Here is a 16864-nt window from a genome sequence, read left to right on the forward strand (position 1 = left end):
CCACAAGGTTCAATACCACAAAAGGAAGGTTGGGATTGATTTTGGGGGTTATGGTACCAACAGTAAAGGAATTAGGGGCCAAAAAGGGGCCAAAAATAAGCATTTTTATACGACCGCAAAAATTGAAAATTTTTTGGTCGTATATTGGTATGACGTTGGCGTCGTCGTCGTCGTCGTCGTCGTCGTCGTCGTCGTCGTCGTCGTCCGGCGTCGTCTGGCGTCGTCCGAAGACACATTGGTTTTCGCACTCTAACTTTAGTTTAAGTGAATGGATCTCCATGAAATTTTACCATAAGGTTCAATACCATGAAAGGAAGGTTGGGATTGATTTTGGGGGTTATGGTACCAACAGTTAAGGAATTAGGGGCCAAAAAGGGGCCAACAATAAGCATTTTTGTAACTTCCAGACAATAACTTGTGTGTAAGTGTATGGATCTCTCTGACATTGTACCACAAGGTTCCATATCACAAAGGGAAGGCTGTAATTGATTTTGGGGGTAATTGCCTCAAAATTTTAGGAATTAGGGGCCAAAAAAGGGGCAAAAAACAAGCATTTTTCTAGTTTCATGACAATAACTTGTGTGTAAGTGTTTGGATATTTCTGAAATTGTACTACAAGGTTCCATATCACAAAGGGAAAGCTGGAATTGAGTTTGGGGGTAATTGCCCAAAACGTTTAGGAATTGGGGGCCAAAAAGGGGCCAAAAATAAGCATTTTTCTAGTTTCCAGACAATAACTTGTGTTCAAGTGTATGGATCTCTCTGAAATTGTACTGCAAGGTACCATACCACAAAGGGAAGGCTGAGATTGAGTTTGGGGGTGATGAATCATAAGGGGGTTCAAAAAATTTGGGGGGGGGGGGGTTATTCTTTTATTTTTCTTTTTTTCCTTTTTTTTTTCTTTTAAAATTTTCCATTTTAAGTTGGTTATTTCTGATTTATATTTAAAAGCAAATAATAATGATATGGTAGGAGATACACACCAAACAGGATGTGTAAATTATTATATAATAAGTATTGTGCAATAGCAAGAAATTTTCAATTGCACAGTATTGCACAATAGCAAGAAATATCCAATAGCACAATATTGCGCAATAGCAAGAAATTGTCAATTGTACAGTATTGCGCAATAGCAAGAAATAATCAATTGCACAGTATTGTGCAAAAGAAGATACTTCGTATAAATTGCTTATTTCTTGATCAATTTCAATGGGGTTTTATTCTTGAATTCTTGGGGTTCTTTAATATGCTGAATCTAACCGTGTATTAAGTTTTTGGATTTTGGGCCCCGTTTTTAAATTGGTCCACATTGAGGTCCAAAGGGTCCAAAATTTTACTTTGTTTGATTTCATCAAAAATTGAATTATTGGGGTTCTTTGATATGCCGAATCTAACCGTGTATTTAGATTCTTAATTTTTGGTTCTGTTTTCAAATTGGTCTACATAAAGGTCCAAAGGGTCCAAAATTAAACTTAGTTTGATTTCAACAAAAATTGAATATATGGGGTTCTTTGATATGCTGAATCTAACCATGTATTTAGATTTTTGATTATGGGCCCAGTTTTCGAGTTGGTCCAAATCAGGGTCCAAAATTAAACTTTGTTTGATTTCAACAAAAATTGAATATATGGGGTTCTTTGATATGCTGAATCTAACCATGTATTTAGATTTTTGATTATGGGCCCAGTTTTCAAGTTGGTCCAAATCGGGGTCCAAAATTAAACTTTGTTTGATTTCAACAAAAATTGAATACATGGGGTTCTTTGATATGCTGAATCTAACCATGTATTTAGATTTTTGATTGTTGGGCCCCGTTATCAACTTTGTCCACATTGAGATCAAAAGGGTCCAAAATTAAACTTTGTTTGATTTCATCAAAAATTGAATATATGGGGTTCTTTGATATGCTGAATCTAACCATGTATTTAGATTTTTGATTATGGGCCCAGTTTTCAAGTTGGTCCAAATCGGGGTCCAAAATTAAACTTTGCTTGATTTCAACAAAAATTGAATATATGGGGTTCTTTGATATGCTGAATCTAACCATGTATTTAGATTTTTGATTATGGGCCCAGTTTTCAAGTTGGTCCAAATCGGGGTCCAAAATTAAACTTTGTTTGATTTCAACAAAAATTGAATATATGGGGTTCTGTAATATGCTGAATCTAACCGTGTATTAAGTTTTTGGATTTTGGGCCCCATTTTTAAATTGGTCCACATTGAAGTCCAAAGGGTCCAAAATTTAACTTTGTTTGATTTCATCAAAAATTGAATTATTGGGGTTCTTTGATATGCCGAATCTAACCATGTATTTAGATTCTTAATTTTTGGTTCCGTTTTCAAATTGGTCTACATAAAGGTCCAAAGGGTCCAAAATTAAACTTAGTTTGATTTTAACAAAAATTGAATTTTTAGGGTTCTTTGATATGCTGAATCTAAACATGTATTTAGATTTTTGATTATGGGCCCAGTTTTCAAGTTGGTCCAAATCGGGGTCCAAAATTAAACTTTGTTTGATTTCAACAAAAATTGAATATATGGGGTTCTTTGATATGCTGAATCTAACCATGTATTTAGATTTTTGATTTTTGGGCCCTCTTATCATTTTTGTCCACATTGAGATCAAAAGGGTCCAAAATTAAACTTTGTTTGATTTCATCAAAAATTGAATTCTTGGGGTTCTTTGATATGCTGAATCTAACCATGTATTTAGATTTTGGATATTGGACCATAATAGGTGAATGTCCAATTTAAAATTTTTAAGTTCTTAGACCACATTCATTCTGTGTCAGAAACCTATGCTGTGTCAAATATTTAATCACAATCCAAATTCAGAGCTGTATCAAGCTTGAATGTTGTGTCCATACTTGCCCCAACTGTTCAGGGTTCGACCTCTGCGGTCGTATCAAGCTGCGCCCTGCGGAGCATTTTATTGTAACTTCCAGACATAACTTGTGTGTTAGTGTATGGATCTCTCTGACATTGTACCACAAGGTTCCATATCACAAAAGGAATGCTGGGATTGATTTTGGGGGTAGTTGCCTCAAAATTTTAGGAATTAGGGGCCAAAAAAGGGGCAAAAAACAAGCATTTTTCTAGTTTCATGACAATAACTTGTGTGTAAGTGTATGGATCTTTCTGAAATTGTACTACAAGGTTCCATATCACAAAGGGAAAGCTGGGTTTGAGTTTGGGGGTAATTGCCTTAAACGTTTAGGAATTTGGGGCCAAAAAGGGGCCAAAAAACACATTTTTCTAGTTTCCAGACAATAACTTATGTTCAAGTGTATGGATCTCTCTGAAATTGTACTGCAAGGTACCATACCACAAAGGGAAGGCTGGGATTGAGTTTGGGGGTGATGAATCATAAGGGGGTTCAAAAAATTGGGGGGGGGGGGTGGATTTTTTTTTTTCCTTTTTTTTCTTTTTTTCCTTTTTTTTTCTTTTAAAATTTTCCATTTTAAGTTGGTTATTTCTGATTTATATTTAAAAGCAAATAATAATGATATGGTAGGAGATACACACCAAACAGGATGTATAAATTATTATATAATAAGTATTGTGCAATAGCAAGAAATTTTCAATTGCACAGTATTGCACAATAGCAAGAAATCTTCAATTGCACAGTATTGCACAATAGCAAGAAATCTTCAATTGCACAGTATTGCGCAATAGCAAGAAATATCCAATAGCACAATATTGCGCAATAGCAAGAAATTGTCAATTGTACAGTATTGCGCAATAGCAAGAAATATTTAATTGCACAGTATTGTGCAAAAGAAGATACTTCGTACAAATTGCTTATTTCTTGACCAATTTCAATGGGGTTTTATTCTTGAATTCTTGGGGCGCTTTAATATGCTGAATCTAACAGTGTATTTAGTGTTTGGATTTTGGGCCTCGTTTTTAAATTGGTCCACATTGAGGTCCAAAGGGTCCAAAATTAAACTTTGTTTGATATCATCAAAAATTGAATTATTGGGGTTCTTTGATATGCCGAATCTAACCGTGTATTTAGATTCTTAATTTTTGGTTCCGTTTTCAAATTGGTCTACATTAAGGTCCAAAGGGTCCAAAATTAAACTTAGTTTGATTTTAACAAAAATTGAATTCTTAGGGTTCTTTGATATGCTGAATCTAAACATGTATTTAGATTTTTGATTATGGGCCCAGATTTCAAGTTGGTCCAAATCGGGGTCCAAAATTAAACTTTGTTTGATTTCAACAAAAATTGAATATATGGGGTTCTTTGATATGCTGAATCTAACCATGTATTTAGATTTTTGATTTTTGGGCCCCGTTATCAACTTTGTCCACATTGAGGTCAAAAGGGTCCAAAATTAAACTTTGTTTGATTTCAACAAAAATTGAATATATGGGGTTCTTTGATATGCTGAATCTAACCATGTATTTTGATTTTGGACATTGGACCATAATAGGTAAATCAAAAAAATTCAAGTTCTTAGACCACATTCTTTCTGTGTCAGAAACCTATGCTGTGTCAAATATTTAATCACAATCCAAATTCAGAGCTGTATCAAGCTTGAATGTTGTGTCCATACTTGCCCCAACTGTTCAGGGTTCGACCTCTGCGGTCGTATCAAGCTGCGTCCAGCGAAGCATTTTATTGTTGTTGAGAAAGTGCATTTCCAAGGCATCTTTCTGGAAATTATTAAGCCAGTTATAATTAATGGCATATAAAAACATATATTAATTGTTTGACGATTTCCCTTTCCATTCATGTTAATACCGGTACCATTAAATTGCAAATATTTATACAAAAAAAATCTGACAGAGTCTAAAATTGAAATATCAATATATATACTAGTAATATATCATTATTTGCATCAATATTGCGAAATTCCCTACCTGTGGGAAATAACATAGAAATTTAACAGTAAGATTGGAAATGAAAAGAGAAAAAAATATTGAAAAAAGTATGGTCAGAAAGAATATCAGACTAGCTATGAATATGGCTGGGTCACAATATCGACGATGCTTTGATTTTTATTTGAAAGTATCATATGATCAAATCAAGAATAGTAAAAATGTGATGTTAAGTACAGGCCTAGTATGATACATACATTTACAATGTAGTACTTGGTAGAAAAACTGATGCAGTGATTCATTGTATTTTTTTAGAACAAGAATTATGGCTGAAGAGCAAGTTTCTGACGCATTAAGCAAGGAGGAAATAGAGGTTGGAATAAAGAAACTAATAAATTTTGGAAACACTGATGATCATAATATTGTAAATTTGAATACTAATTCAAATTTAAATCCAGAAAATAATCCAGATTGTACAAAAAAAGGAACTGCAGCAAAAGAAAAACACTCAGCTTTAGAAGATCAGCATCGCAGTAAAGAATCCGAAAAAGCTCATTCCAAAAGCAAAGCAAAGAAAAGTAAAAAGAACAAAAAAAAGGCTTCTGAGCTTGTCACAGAAAATGTCTCTGATTTTAAACGAGATAAACAGAGTCACCTGGCTAAACAGTCAACAGGTCAACAGTCATCAAAAGGAATGTCACAATATCAGATGGAAGAAAGGGATTTCCTAAAACCAGGATTGATAATATCTGTTAATAAGGAAAGCAAAAGACAGATTACCACATATTTATCAGATGGTCGAGACAGCGTATTGAGTATAAAAAGTGGAGAAGAAGACCCAGGCCTAAATAGTAATGATATGAAAATTCTAGTGGATTCAGATATGTCAGAAAAGGAATATACAAAAAGAAATAAGAAGATGAAGAAATCAACACCAGATACTGGCATAGGGGACGATAAAGAGCAAGAAGATAAAAAATTGTATAATGAAAAAGAGTCTCAAAGCCACCCAAATATTGATGAAGCTTCAGACAGATTTTGGAATAGTAAAATGGAAGACAAAAAGATGAGAATTGGAGGAAGTAAGGGAGATAATGAAAATGGAGCACAGAATAGAGATAATTGTGGTAACTTTTTTTTTATATGCATTGCTGACAACAGCTGAACTATTTGATTGTGTACTAATTCACGTAATTATGATTTATGCTTAAAAGTTAAGTACATGTTTGCTTGTTTGTTAGTTAGGGGTACCATGAATTGAAATTCTTTAAAGGTTTCATTGTAATGGGAATATGGAAACAACTGGTCTAACAATCATGTCTTTCAGTCATCCTTTTCATGCTGTTATATATAATTTTCCCTTGAATTGAATGGCTATAAATAACTAATCATTTTAAAATAGGAAATCTCCTAAACATTTTCAAGACAAAAGTGGGCTATACAGGAATTAATTTTTCTGGTGGCAGAGGCGTTAACAATTTGCAAATTAACTCAATATCAAGGGTCCAGAAACATTCATATTTGCAAGACATGACATAATCTGAAAGGTCAATGACCAAAATGGAAGAATGGGATTAAGGTCACAAATTCTTTTTGTTTGTCCTTCAATTAATTTGTCAATAATTTATTGTTCAGTGATGATGGCTAATGTGATCACCTATTGTGTGAGTTGATAGAATTATTAGATTATTAATGTTTTCAGGGGTAAAAGAGAGGCGAAAGATACCAAAGGGACATTTAAACTCCTAAGTCGAAAATAAACTGACAACTCCATGGCTAAAAAAGAAAAAGACACATGCAAACACACAACAGTACACAAAACACAACATAGAAAACTAAAGACTGAGCAACATGAACCCCACCAAAAACTGGGAGTGATCTCAGGTGCTCCGGAGAGTAAGCAGATCCTGATCCACATGTGGCACCTGTCGTGTTGCTCATGCAAGTTCAAACCCGGTGATAAGTCTAATTCACAAGGTTGGGCAGTAAATACCGCACTGGACAATACTCCTCAAGTGGTCAATCCTGGCAAATACTGGTCGATTGAAATTTTCATGGTGGTTTTTATACTTCCGCAAAAAAATTTGATGGTGTCGGTGTCGTCGCTGTCGTCAGAAGACACATTTGGTTTCCGGACAATAACTTTAGTTTAAGTGAATAGATCTCTAAGAAATTTTACCAGAAGGTTCAATACCACAAAAGGAAGGTTGGGATTGATTTTGGGGGTTATGGTACCAACTGTTTAGGAATTAGGGGCAAAAAACAAGTGTTTTTGTAGTTTCTGGACAATAACTTGTGTGTTAGTGTATAGATCTCTCAGAAATTGTACCACAAGGTTCCATATCACAAAGGGAAGGCTGCTATTGAGTTTGGGGGTAATTGCCCCAACAGTTCAGAAATTAGGGGCAATAAAGGGGCCAAAAACAAGCATTTTTCTAGTTTCCAGACAGTAACTTGTGTTTAAGTGTATGAATCTCTCTAAAATTGTACTACAAGGTTCCATACCACAAAGGGAAGGCTGGGATTAATTTGGGGGTAATTATTCCAAATGGGGAAAGGGGTTAAAAAGGTTGGGGGAATTTTTTTTTTTCAATTTTTTTGGGGGGTTCATCATGTTCATATTTTTTTTCTTCAAAATTTTTGAAATTTCAAATGATTGCACAGTATTGCGCAATAGCAAGACATCTCCAATTGCACAGTATTGTGCAATAGCAAGAAATCTTCAATTGCACAGTATTGCGCAATAGCATAGTATTGCGCAACAACAAAAGTATTGCGCAATAGCAAGATCTTCAATAGCACAGTACTGCGCAATAGCACAGTATAGCATTGCTATAAGACGTGTCACAGTACTTTTCTATCCCAAATTCATGTTTTATTTGTTATTCTCGTTGGATTTTTTCAAATGTCTTAACGTCTTTTCTGTTATATTTGTGTGTTATATATATATATGGTAAAGATAATTAATCACCCCCTTCATTTATTAGATTTTGGTACCAACAGTTTATACAAAATTCTCAGAAAAGGTCCTGAATATGTTTAATTGTCATTTGTTCCATGTTTGCATTGTGTTCTGATTCTTTGTAAATATTTTTAGGGTAAATTAATTTATGTTTGATGTGATGTTGTACTAATCTTATTTTAATTGTCTGTTGTTTATACTGTATCTTTTCTTTGGTAAGTGTTAGTCTGTTATGTAATAGGGAAATGTGTGTTAACACCTGAGTAAACATCCAACCTGATACCTTCTTGCAAATTTCTTTGACCTGACAATTAAACCATCCTGATGTAACTTTCTGCCCTATATTTCGACTTTTGCTAATAAATGTGTCAGTGAACAAAATCCTCAAAGTCACACATAATGAGTTCATAGTAATTTAAATAATTTAATTACCCCTGATTTCTTTCAGAACTCACCATTTGAACTCATGATATGTAAAATTAAGGATTTAGTGCTCACATCAACATTATTATCAACCTAATTTTTTTCCTGTTATAACCTATCTTGTAAATAAACTCCTGGGAAATATTGTGTAGCAATGCCAGTGGTATCCATGTTTGATTTAAACATAAATCATAATTGAATTAAAACTTTTATTTTATATATATACATCACTAATTTGGCCCTTGGGGAATCTACTCAGCTAAAAATTTTAATTTTTTGCTCCATGCCTAAACCAAGAGCCTAGCTATGTGCATACTGAAAAGTAGCAAAGTATAGACCCCTGGCTTGACATCACACCAATCCAATTGGAACGATGGTTCAAAATAAATGCGTGAGGCTATCAGGAAGCCTATGAGGCTATCATGCCTAGAGGCTATCATGCCTATGAGGCTATGAGGAAGCCTATAATGAGGCAATGAGGAAGCCTATAAGGAGGCTATGAGGAAGCCTATAAGGAGGCTATGAGGAAGCCTAGTAGTGTTGATGTTGAATTGGTGTTGGAATGAATTTGTATGAAATTTGACAGTTTATCCCCAGAAATTCTTGGGGGATGAGTGAAATTTTTGAAACAACCAGTGATAAAATTTCATAAATGAAATCTATAAATCTGCTATAAACTGTGCTGAGATTGATTCCCCTGTCATGGCAATATTGAAGGTGAAAGGAGGGGTCGGCGGGTGGCAAGTTTTTAGCTAAAACACTATTAGAGCCAAGATTAGTCTAATAACTGCTTAATCTGCATTTAAATAAATGGATACTCAAGGCAGCATACACAGGTTTTTAATACACAACTTCTTAATGGGATATTCCTATGTGGGAGGAGTTAAAACTGCACCCAGGTTAATGTATAAAGAACAAAGGACAAAGGAAGCCAAATGCCACAAGTGGTCACTAATTAACAAGACATGTATATTTGTATTGAACTGATGTAATTAAACCTCCTGTTAAGAACATGTGATAAACTTCACATCTAACTGATTGAGATATGATAATAAATCTGTTTCATCTCAACAGTAAAGAAAACACACATCCTGGGAAAATCCTAAAATAATGACCGCTGAGTGTAATGAAAATCAAACTATGTATAAACATTACTAATATAACATATAAGTACCTATTTATACAAAATTCTCAGAAAAGGTCCTGAATATGTTTAATTGTCATTTGTTCCATGGTTGCATTGTGTTCTGATTCTTTGTAAATATTTTTAGGGTAAATTAATTTATGTTTGATGTGATGTTGTACTAATCTTATTTTAATTGTCTGTTGTTTATACTGTATCTTTTCTTTGGTAAGTGTTAGTCTGTTATGTAATAGGGAAATGTGTGTTAACACCTGAGTAAACATCCAACCTGATACCTTCTTGCAAATTTCTTTGACCTGACAATTAAACCATCCTGATGTAACTTTCTGCCCTATATTTCGACTTTTGCTAATAAATGTGTCAGTGAACAAAATCCTCAAAGTCACACATAATGAGTTCATAGTAATTTAAATAATTTAATTACCCCTGATTTCTTTCAGAACTCACCATTTGAACTCATGATATGTAAAATTAAGGATTTAGTGCTCACATCAACATTATTATCAACCTAATTTTTTTCCTGTTATAATCTATCTTGTAAATAAACTCCTGGGAAATATTGTGTAGCAATGCCAGTGGTATCCATGTTTGAATTAAACATAAATCATAATTGAATTAAAACTTTTATTTTATATATATACATCACTAATTTGGCCCTTGGGGAATCTACTCAGCTAAAAATTTTAATTTTTTGCTCCATGCCTAAACCAAGAGCCTAGCTATGTGCATACTGAAAAGTAGCAAAGTATAGACCCCTGGCTTGACATCACACCAATCCAATTGGAACGATGGTTCAAAATAAATGTGTGAGGCTATCAGGAAGCCTATGAGGCTATCATGCCTAGAGGCTATCATGCCTATGAGGCTATGAGGAAGCCTATAATGAGGCAATGAGGAAGCCTATAAGGAGGCTATGAGGAAGCCTATAAGGAGGCTATGAGGAAGCCTAGTAGTGTTGATGTTGAATTGGTGTTGGAATGAATTTGTATGAAATTTGACAGTTTATCCCCAGAAATTCTTGGGGGATGAGTGAAATTTTTGAAACAACCAGTGATAAAATTTCATAAATGTCCATAACACAGATGGTAACAGCTGAGTGTCCCCAAGGATTTGTGAGGTAAGGGAGGGGGTACCTTCAAAAAAGCCATGAGAGAAAAAAAAAACAAAAAAAAACAACATTATAATAACACATTATCAAAATCAATTGTCAAACAAAAACAATATCATACAGAAACTTTGTGAAAACATGCATATATATATATGAAACATTTGAAGATGAGCATTCCTTTAAATTCTGCCTAACCTACTTTGAGCTGTTTTAATAGATGCTGGCGTGACTCTAATGTATCTGATGTAACTATCTGAAGACCAGCGCCCTAATGTTTTTATCAAGTGATCTTCTATTTTTGCCTTACCAGCACTAGTAGCTGCCCCAATTCTAAAACTATGACCATTATAATGACTTGAGTTGAAGCCACATATATCCAGTACTTTTTTAATACAGGTGAGGAAATATTGTCTCTCCAGAGGTTTCTTATCAATGGTTATGAAAAGTGGATCAGTTTGATTGATAGGAGAAAATTCCTTCCTTATTTGTATATATTCTAACAAAATTGTGTAAGGGCAGATAAGCTGACCTAATTTATGTAGCTGTATATTTATGCCTTTTCTAAAAGGACCAGTTTTTGATTGTTTTAATTTCAAAACTACTAAGTCTGTGTGAAAAACAACATCTTCAATACATAAATTTATATCTGGATCAAATTGTGAGGCCTTTGACACTGTAAACTCTCCACATCTCAAAAATCCATAAAATGTGACAATGCATGCAGTTCTTAACATCAAATCAGTAAACTTGGAACAAAAACCATTTCTCAAACAATTTACAATTTTCTCCAAAATTTCGAAAGTTATTGGTAATCTTATGTGATTTTTTGTTTTTTGCAGTCTTTTTACAGAATTTAAAACATAATCAAGCCTAATTAAAGGTGTATTATTAGCAGATTGCAAGGGATCATTATGATTACCCTGTACATACTTATACCTAATTCCACATAAATATAGTTTAATGGTAGAGTATTGTAAACTCTGAATTTTAAAGCAGTGGGCTATGAAATAAATTAAAATATCCTCAGAAATAGGAGGTAAACTAGTAAATTGAAAACCATTCAATAACATAAAAGTCTCAAACTTTCTAAACCCAGTATCATAAACAGTTCTTGTAGTATTAGCAATAGCACTGTTCCAAAGTTCATTCACTGCTTTATTTAAGACCACATTACATCTGAGCTGCTTGGGCACTTCATTGGATGTTGTGCTGCACTGGGAGCTAGTTTGCGGAATCTGTCTATCTGAAAACGAGATAGAGCATCACTTATGTCATTCTGATATCCTGGAACATGTTTCGCACTAAAATGAAAGTTGTATTTACAAGCACACCATGTAAGTTTCCTCATTAATTTCATTATTTGTAAACACTTTGAACGGCCCTTTTTTACTATAGCTACTGTAGCTTCATTGTCACACCAGAAAAGAATGCGTTTTGTTGTCCACTGTGAGCCCCACAGTATTGCGGATACTAGAATAGGGTATAATTCAAGAAAAGCCATTGAAAATGTTTTGTCAGGATAAGCAATGTTTGATGGCCATGATGAATAAAACCATTCTCCTTTGAAATATCCACCAAATCCTTTCGTTGATGAGGCATCAGTGAAAAGTTCCATATCATAACTTGAGTTAAATTGTCTACTGTAAAACATGTTCACACCATTCCAGCTACTCAGAAAAAGTAACCAAAATTCTAGGTCAACACGGCATTCCTTATCTAATTTAACATAATGATGCAAATCATTGACAGTAGTGGACAGCCCTATGAGGTATGAAACAAAGGATCTACCAGGTAAAATGACACGTGAAGCAAAGTTTAAGTGGCCCAAAAGCTGCAACAATTCCCTTTTTGTACATGATTTTTTCCTGTATAATTTTTTGATGAATTCACAAATGCGATTGACTTTATTAAGGGGCAGTCGAGCTTCCATTTTTTCAGAATCTAGAATAATACCCAAATATTCTAAACATTTTACAGGACCTATTGTCTTATGTTTAGCTATAGGAATGTTCAGTTTTTTGAAAATCATCATCATTATAGCCATAGTCCTCTCACCATCAGCATCTGGTGGATCTATGGTTAGAAAATCATCCAATAAATGCAAAATGCTATAAACTTTGTAATTGTTTTCTGCAATATGACACAAAGCTTGGGATAAATGGTCAAAAATTTTAGTAATTGCCCTAAACGTTTAGGAATTTGGGGCCAAAAAGGGGCCTTAAAACAAGCATTTTTCTAGTTTCCAGACAATAACTTGTGTTCAAGTGTATGGATCTCTCTGAAATTGTATTGCAAGGTACCATACCACAAAGGGAAGGCTGGGATTGAGTTTGGGTTGATGAATCATAAGGGGGTTCAAAAAATTTGGGGGAGGGATTTTTTTTCCTTTTTTTCCTTTTTTTTTCTTTAAAATTTTCCATTTTAAATTGGTTATACCTGTTTTACATATAAAAGCAAATAATAATGATATGGTTTGAATAGGTAAATTAAAAATGTTTAAGTTCTTAGACCACAGTTATTGTGTGTCAGAAACCTATGCTGTGTCAAATATTTAATCACAATCCAAATTCAGAGCTGTATCAAGCTTGAATGTTGTGTCAATACTTGCCCCAACTGTTCATGGTTCGACCTCTGCGGTCGTATCAAGCTGTGCCAAGCGGAGCATTTTATTAATATATTTCTTCATAGCAACAGTTTTCTTTTCCAGACCATGGAAAAAAGAAAAAGTTGAGACATAAAACTATGCTTCTAACACGTGCGTCCCTAAAACGATTGTGTACCCACTTCAAAACAATTATTTCTATCAAAGTTGTAAAAAAATTCTTTAGGTGACGTGACGTAATTTATCCACACCATTTCATTAAACAATACAATTTACACTTTATTAGGGGACTTTAGGTTTGCACTCCGTCCGTCTGCCTGTCTGTCTGTCCATCCGTCAGTCCGGCAAATCAGTTTTCCACACTTTTTTTCTTCGTGCTTGAAGATATTGATTTGATATTTGGTGTATTGTTTTATCATGACTATTTACAAATCAAGTTCGAATTTTGTTCCGGTCTAACAATTTTTGCTGAGTAATTATGGTCCTTGAACTTAAAATATTCACTTAAATAATCAGTTTTCCGCACTTTTTTTTGGCATGCTTGAAGATATTGATTTGATGATTGGGATATAGTTTTATCATGACAAGTTACAGATCAAGTTCGAATTTTGGTCTGGTCTAATGATATTGTGCAGAGTTATGAACCTTGGACTTACAAAATTCACCCAAATAATCAATTTTTCAACATTTTTTTTTCATCATGCTTGAAGGTATTGACTTGATATTTGTTATATAGTTTACAACATGATCAAGTTAGCATTTTGTTCCAGTACAATGAAATTTTAACCGGTAGGGGACTATGTATTGCCAGGCATTATTTACAGAATGCTTGTTAATTAGTCCATTGTTGCCTATAGCTATAAAACATGTAAAATGCAAACAGCTGATTATTTATTTTCTGTCAAAATTGTAATAAGTTCAAGGTGAATTCCCAGTATTGTCTGATCAGGTAAAGTCTGAGAAACCCGAAAAAAAAAAGTAAACAAGATGGTAGTCTGGGATCCTGGCCCACTGCTTGACAGTTGAGCCAGGTGGAATACAATGCCATAGTTTTGTCAATTGGAGGTTAGAATGGTGCATTGTGGGATAGCGTCATTTCTTGACACATGGCGGGAAATATTATATTGCCACAAATTTATTGAAAATTATTTTCATATGAAATGCAAATTTCGAAAAATTTAACAAATATCATCCAAACGTTGTTGATTAACATCGTAAATCAACAGTTAATTAACAATCCGATCGATATATTCCTTGATTATAGATAGAAAAGCACATGCGCAGTAATTCAGTCCTGTTCAGCACTGATAGTTGGTCACGTGGATTGTATTTTCATGGCCCTATATATGCTATCAACGAAGTATTATATTGGATCAGGATGCCAGGCTAACAAGATGGATGAAATAGAATCGTTATATTTTCTTTTGTCAAATTCTTTCACCAATAATGAATTTGAATCGCCACAATTTTTATTTTTTCGCAAAATGCCAAATTGTGACCGCCAGCCGAAACCCTGCCCCAGGCCCTTAAAGCACCACAGAACTGCAGTCCTATAATTTCTGTTCTGTGGTGCTATAATTTTCGGTAAAATTGTGACTTGTTAAATCTGATCTGTGTGGTATAAAATTACAGGTGAAATTTAACATACATGTACCACCCAAGTGTAGACCTGTGATAAAATCGGAAATTTTAATTTGGACATGAACAATGCCGATAGTTGTACACATGCCGAAAAATTGTTTATACATGTACTTGAAAAAAGATTAACTGTTGGTCCATTTAATAATAATAATTGACAATTATTCATATATTTATTATGTATGAAGCAATTTGTCTAAGTTAGCATTCCTGTCTCTTTTAATGAGTCTTCCTTCTCTTTTTCAACAAAAAAACTTTCGTTTTTGACTGCCAGTTTTCTTACAGTTTGGCAGTTGATTTAGAGCTATTTTCCTAATGCTTGTAGTTTTGAGGTTTGGTTGGCTTGCTTGCTTTGTTTTTATATAAATGTTTGCTCAAGCATTGTAATTAAGATTGACATCTGCAATCAATAGATAGGTGGGGCTTCAGCTTGTATACATTATAAAATTGAAAATGGAAATGGGGAATGTGTCAAAGAGACAACAACCCAACCATAGAGCAGACAACAGCCGATAGCTCTGCATTATACTTGATATCCAATAACATTTAAGTATAATGTATACAAGCTGAAGCACCACCTATCTATTGATTGCAGATGTCAGTCTCAATTACAATGCTTGAGCAAACATTTATACAAACAAAGCAAGTAAGCCAACCAAACATTTTTAAAATCTATAAGTTTTATACATCAGCTACAATTAATTTGGACCCTAAAGTGACTTCTATTGACAGTCACAGTCTGGGTATTTTGAAAAGGTTCTGTCATTTCACCTAAAGGTATCGTGAGTATTTTTTAAACAGCAAAAAACACGTTTTGATAATAAATTCATAAAGAGTTACTCCCCCTATTTTTGGTTATTTTGAAATTCTAGTGCTAAAAATATGTTTACTCGAAGGAATATTCACAAGTTAAAAATCAATTGCTAACTATTAGAGTGGAATAATTTGGTAAACAAGTTTGAGCTTTCTAAAAAGCTGTGGACTGCTTCGCTGTACCTTAATTTAATGTAATATATGTGCATGTGGTTGTTGATTTAGTATTGGAAATGTGGTATTTTTAGATATTGATTGATATAAAATGGATGTCTTAGACTTGAAATATCAATTTTGTATATATATTAAGATGAATTTTTCTGAAATTTTAAACTGGCTATTTAGTTTCATTGAAAATGATGATGTTCTACTTTACGAGTGTGCATTATACACCCATGCTTTTAAAATTTGGTCACTTTACTTGTTGAAAATTAAAACATTTACAAATAGACACGACTCTGGAGGTGTGCCTAGATTGGCAGAAGTTATAAAATACAGATAATGCATTTTTGTAAACATTGTATAGGAATATTGCTTAGCAAAACAAATCGTGCATGTTGCAGATTAACAAAGCAAATAAACACGTATTAATAATTGATATTTCAATATTGAATTTCAGTGTGCAATATATGCATAATGAAACAACCATGAATTTATGATAGTTGATCGGAACTGAAATACACATAGTTAATTTTTCGGCATTTGATGTCTTATCCTGAGACGAGAAAAGTCTGTTATTCTTTATCTCATTTAAGCCAATAGCTGTTGCTGTGTCTCAGCCGCACAATAAAGCAACCAATCAGAATCTATATGTGATAAGTAATTATTTCAAGATTGACAATTACACTTGACAAAATTAAATTTAATAAAAAATATAAAACTATTTTTACAATTGTTAAGATGTATTACTTTATGTATAAGAAACCAATGATCAACATTTAAGTCAAAATATCAATGTTCATGACACCAAGTATTAACGTAAATAAAATCTGAAATAGATCGATTACCAAAATAAAAAAAATAAGTATGTGAACCTGAGTCTCATAAACATTGTGTTATCTATCTGTGTCCATTGACCTGGGATCGTTGATGAGATTTTATCCTCCATCCAACAGAAATTTTATTTTGTTTCATGATTAAGTTTTGTCGAGATGGATAAATACCTGATAGAAATACCTTGACCTAGCTATCGAGTGAAGAAACTTCTAAAAATAGACTCGGTGGCCCAACAATGTTCTTTAAAAGACCAAGCTTGTCAGATGAAAGAAAACAGTAAAATTAAACAGGAGTCTTGGGAAATGGACAAAACATTGAAAAATTGTCCTCTAGATGTCTTTTGGTTGTTTT

The 16864-nt window shown here is 33.6% G+C and overlaps 1 protein-coding gene across 6 annotated transcripts in view; it reads left to right on the forward strand.

Moving 5' to 3' along the window:
- Window positions 1-16864, forward strand: part of LOC127701625 (terminal uridylyltransferase 4-like) — a 697935-nt gene that overhangs the window by 548627 nt on the left and 132444 nt on the right. For all 6 annotated transcript variants that reach the window (XM_052205614.1, XM_052205620.1, XM_052205629.1 and 3 more), the window contains exon 2: window positions 5143-5954. In XM_052205614.1, coding sequence (XP_052061574.1) covers window positions 5153-5954 — 802 coding nt within the window. In that variant the 5' untranslated portion in view covers window positions 5143-5152. The remainder of the gene's footprint in view (window positions 1-5142; window positions 5955-16864) is intronic.

This window comes from Mytilus californianus, unplaced genomic scaffold (genome assembly GCF_021869535.1).
Source record: "Mytilus californianus isolate M0D057914Y unplaced genomic scaffold, xbMytCali1.0.p SCAF_1, whole genome shotgun sequence".
NCBI classification, from domain to species: Eukaryota; Metazoa; Mollusca; class Bivalvia; order Mytilida; family Mytilidae; genus Mytilus; species Mytilus californianus.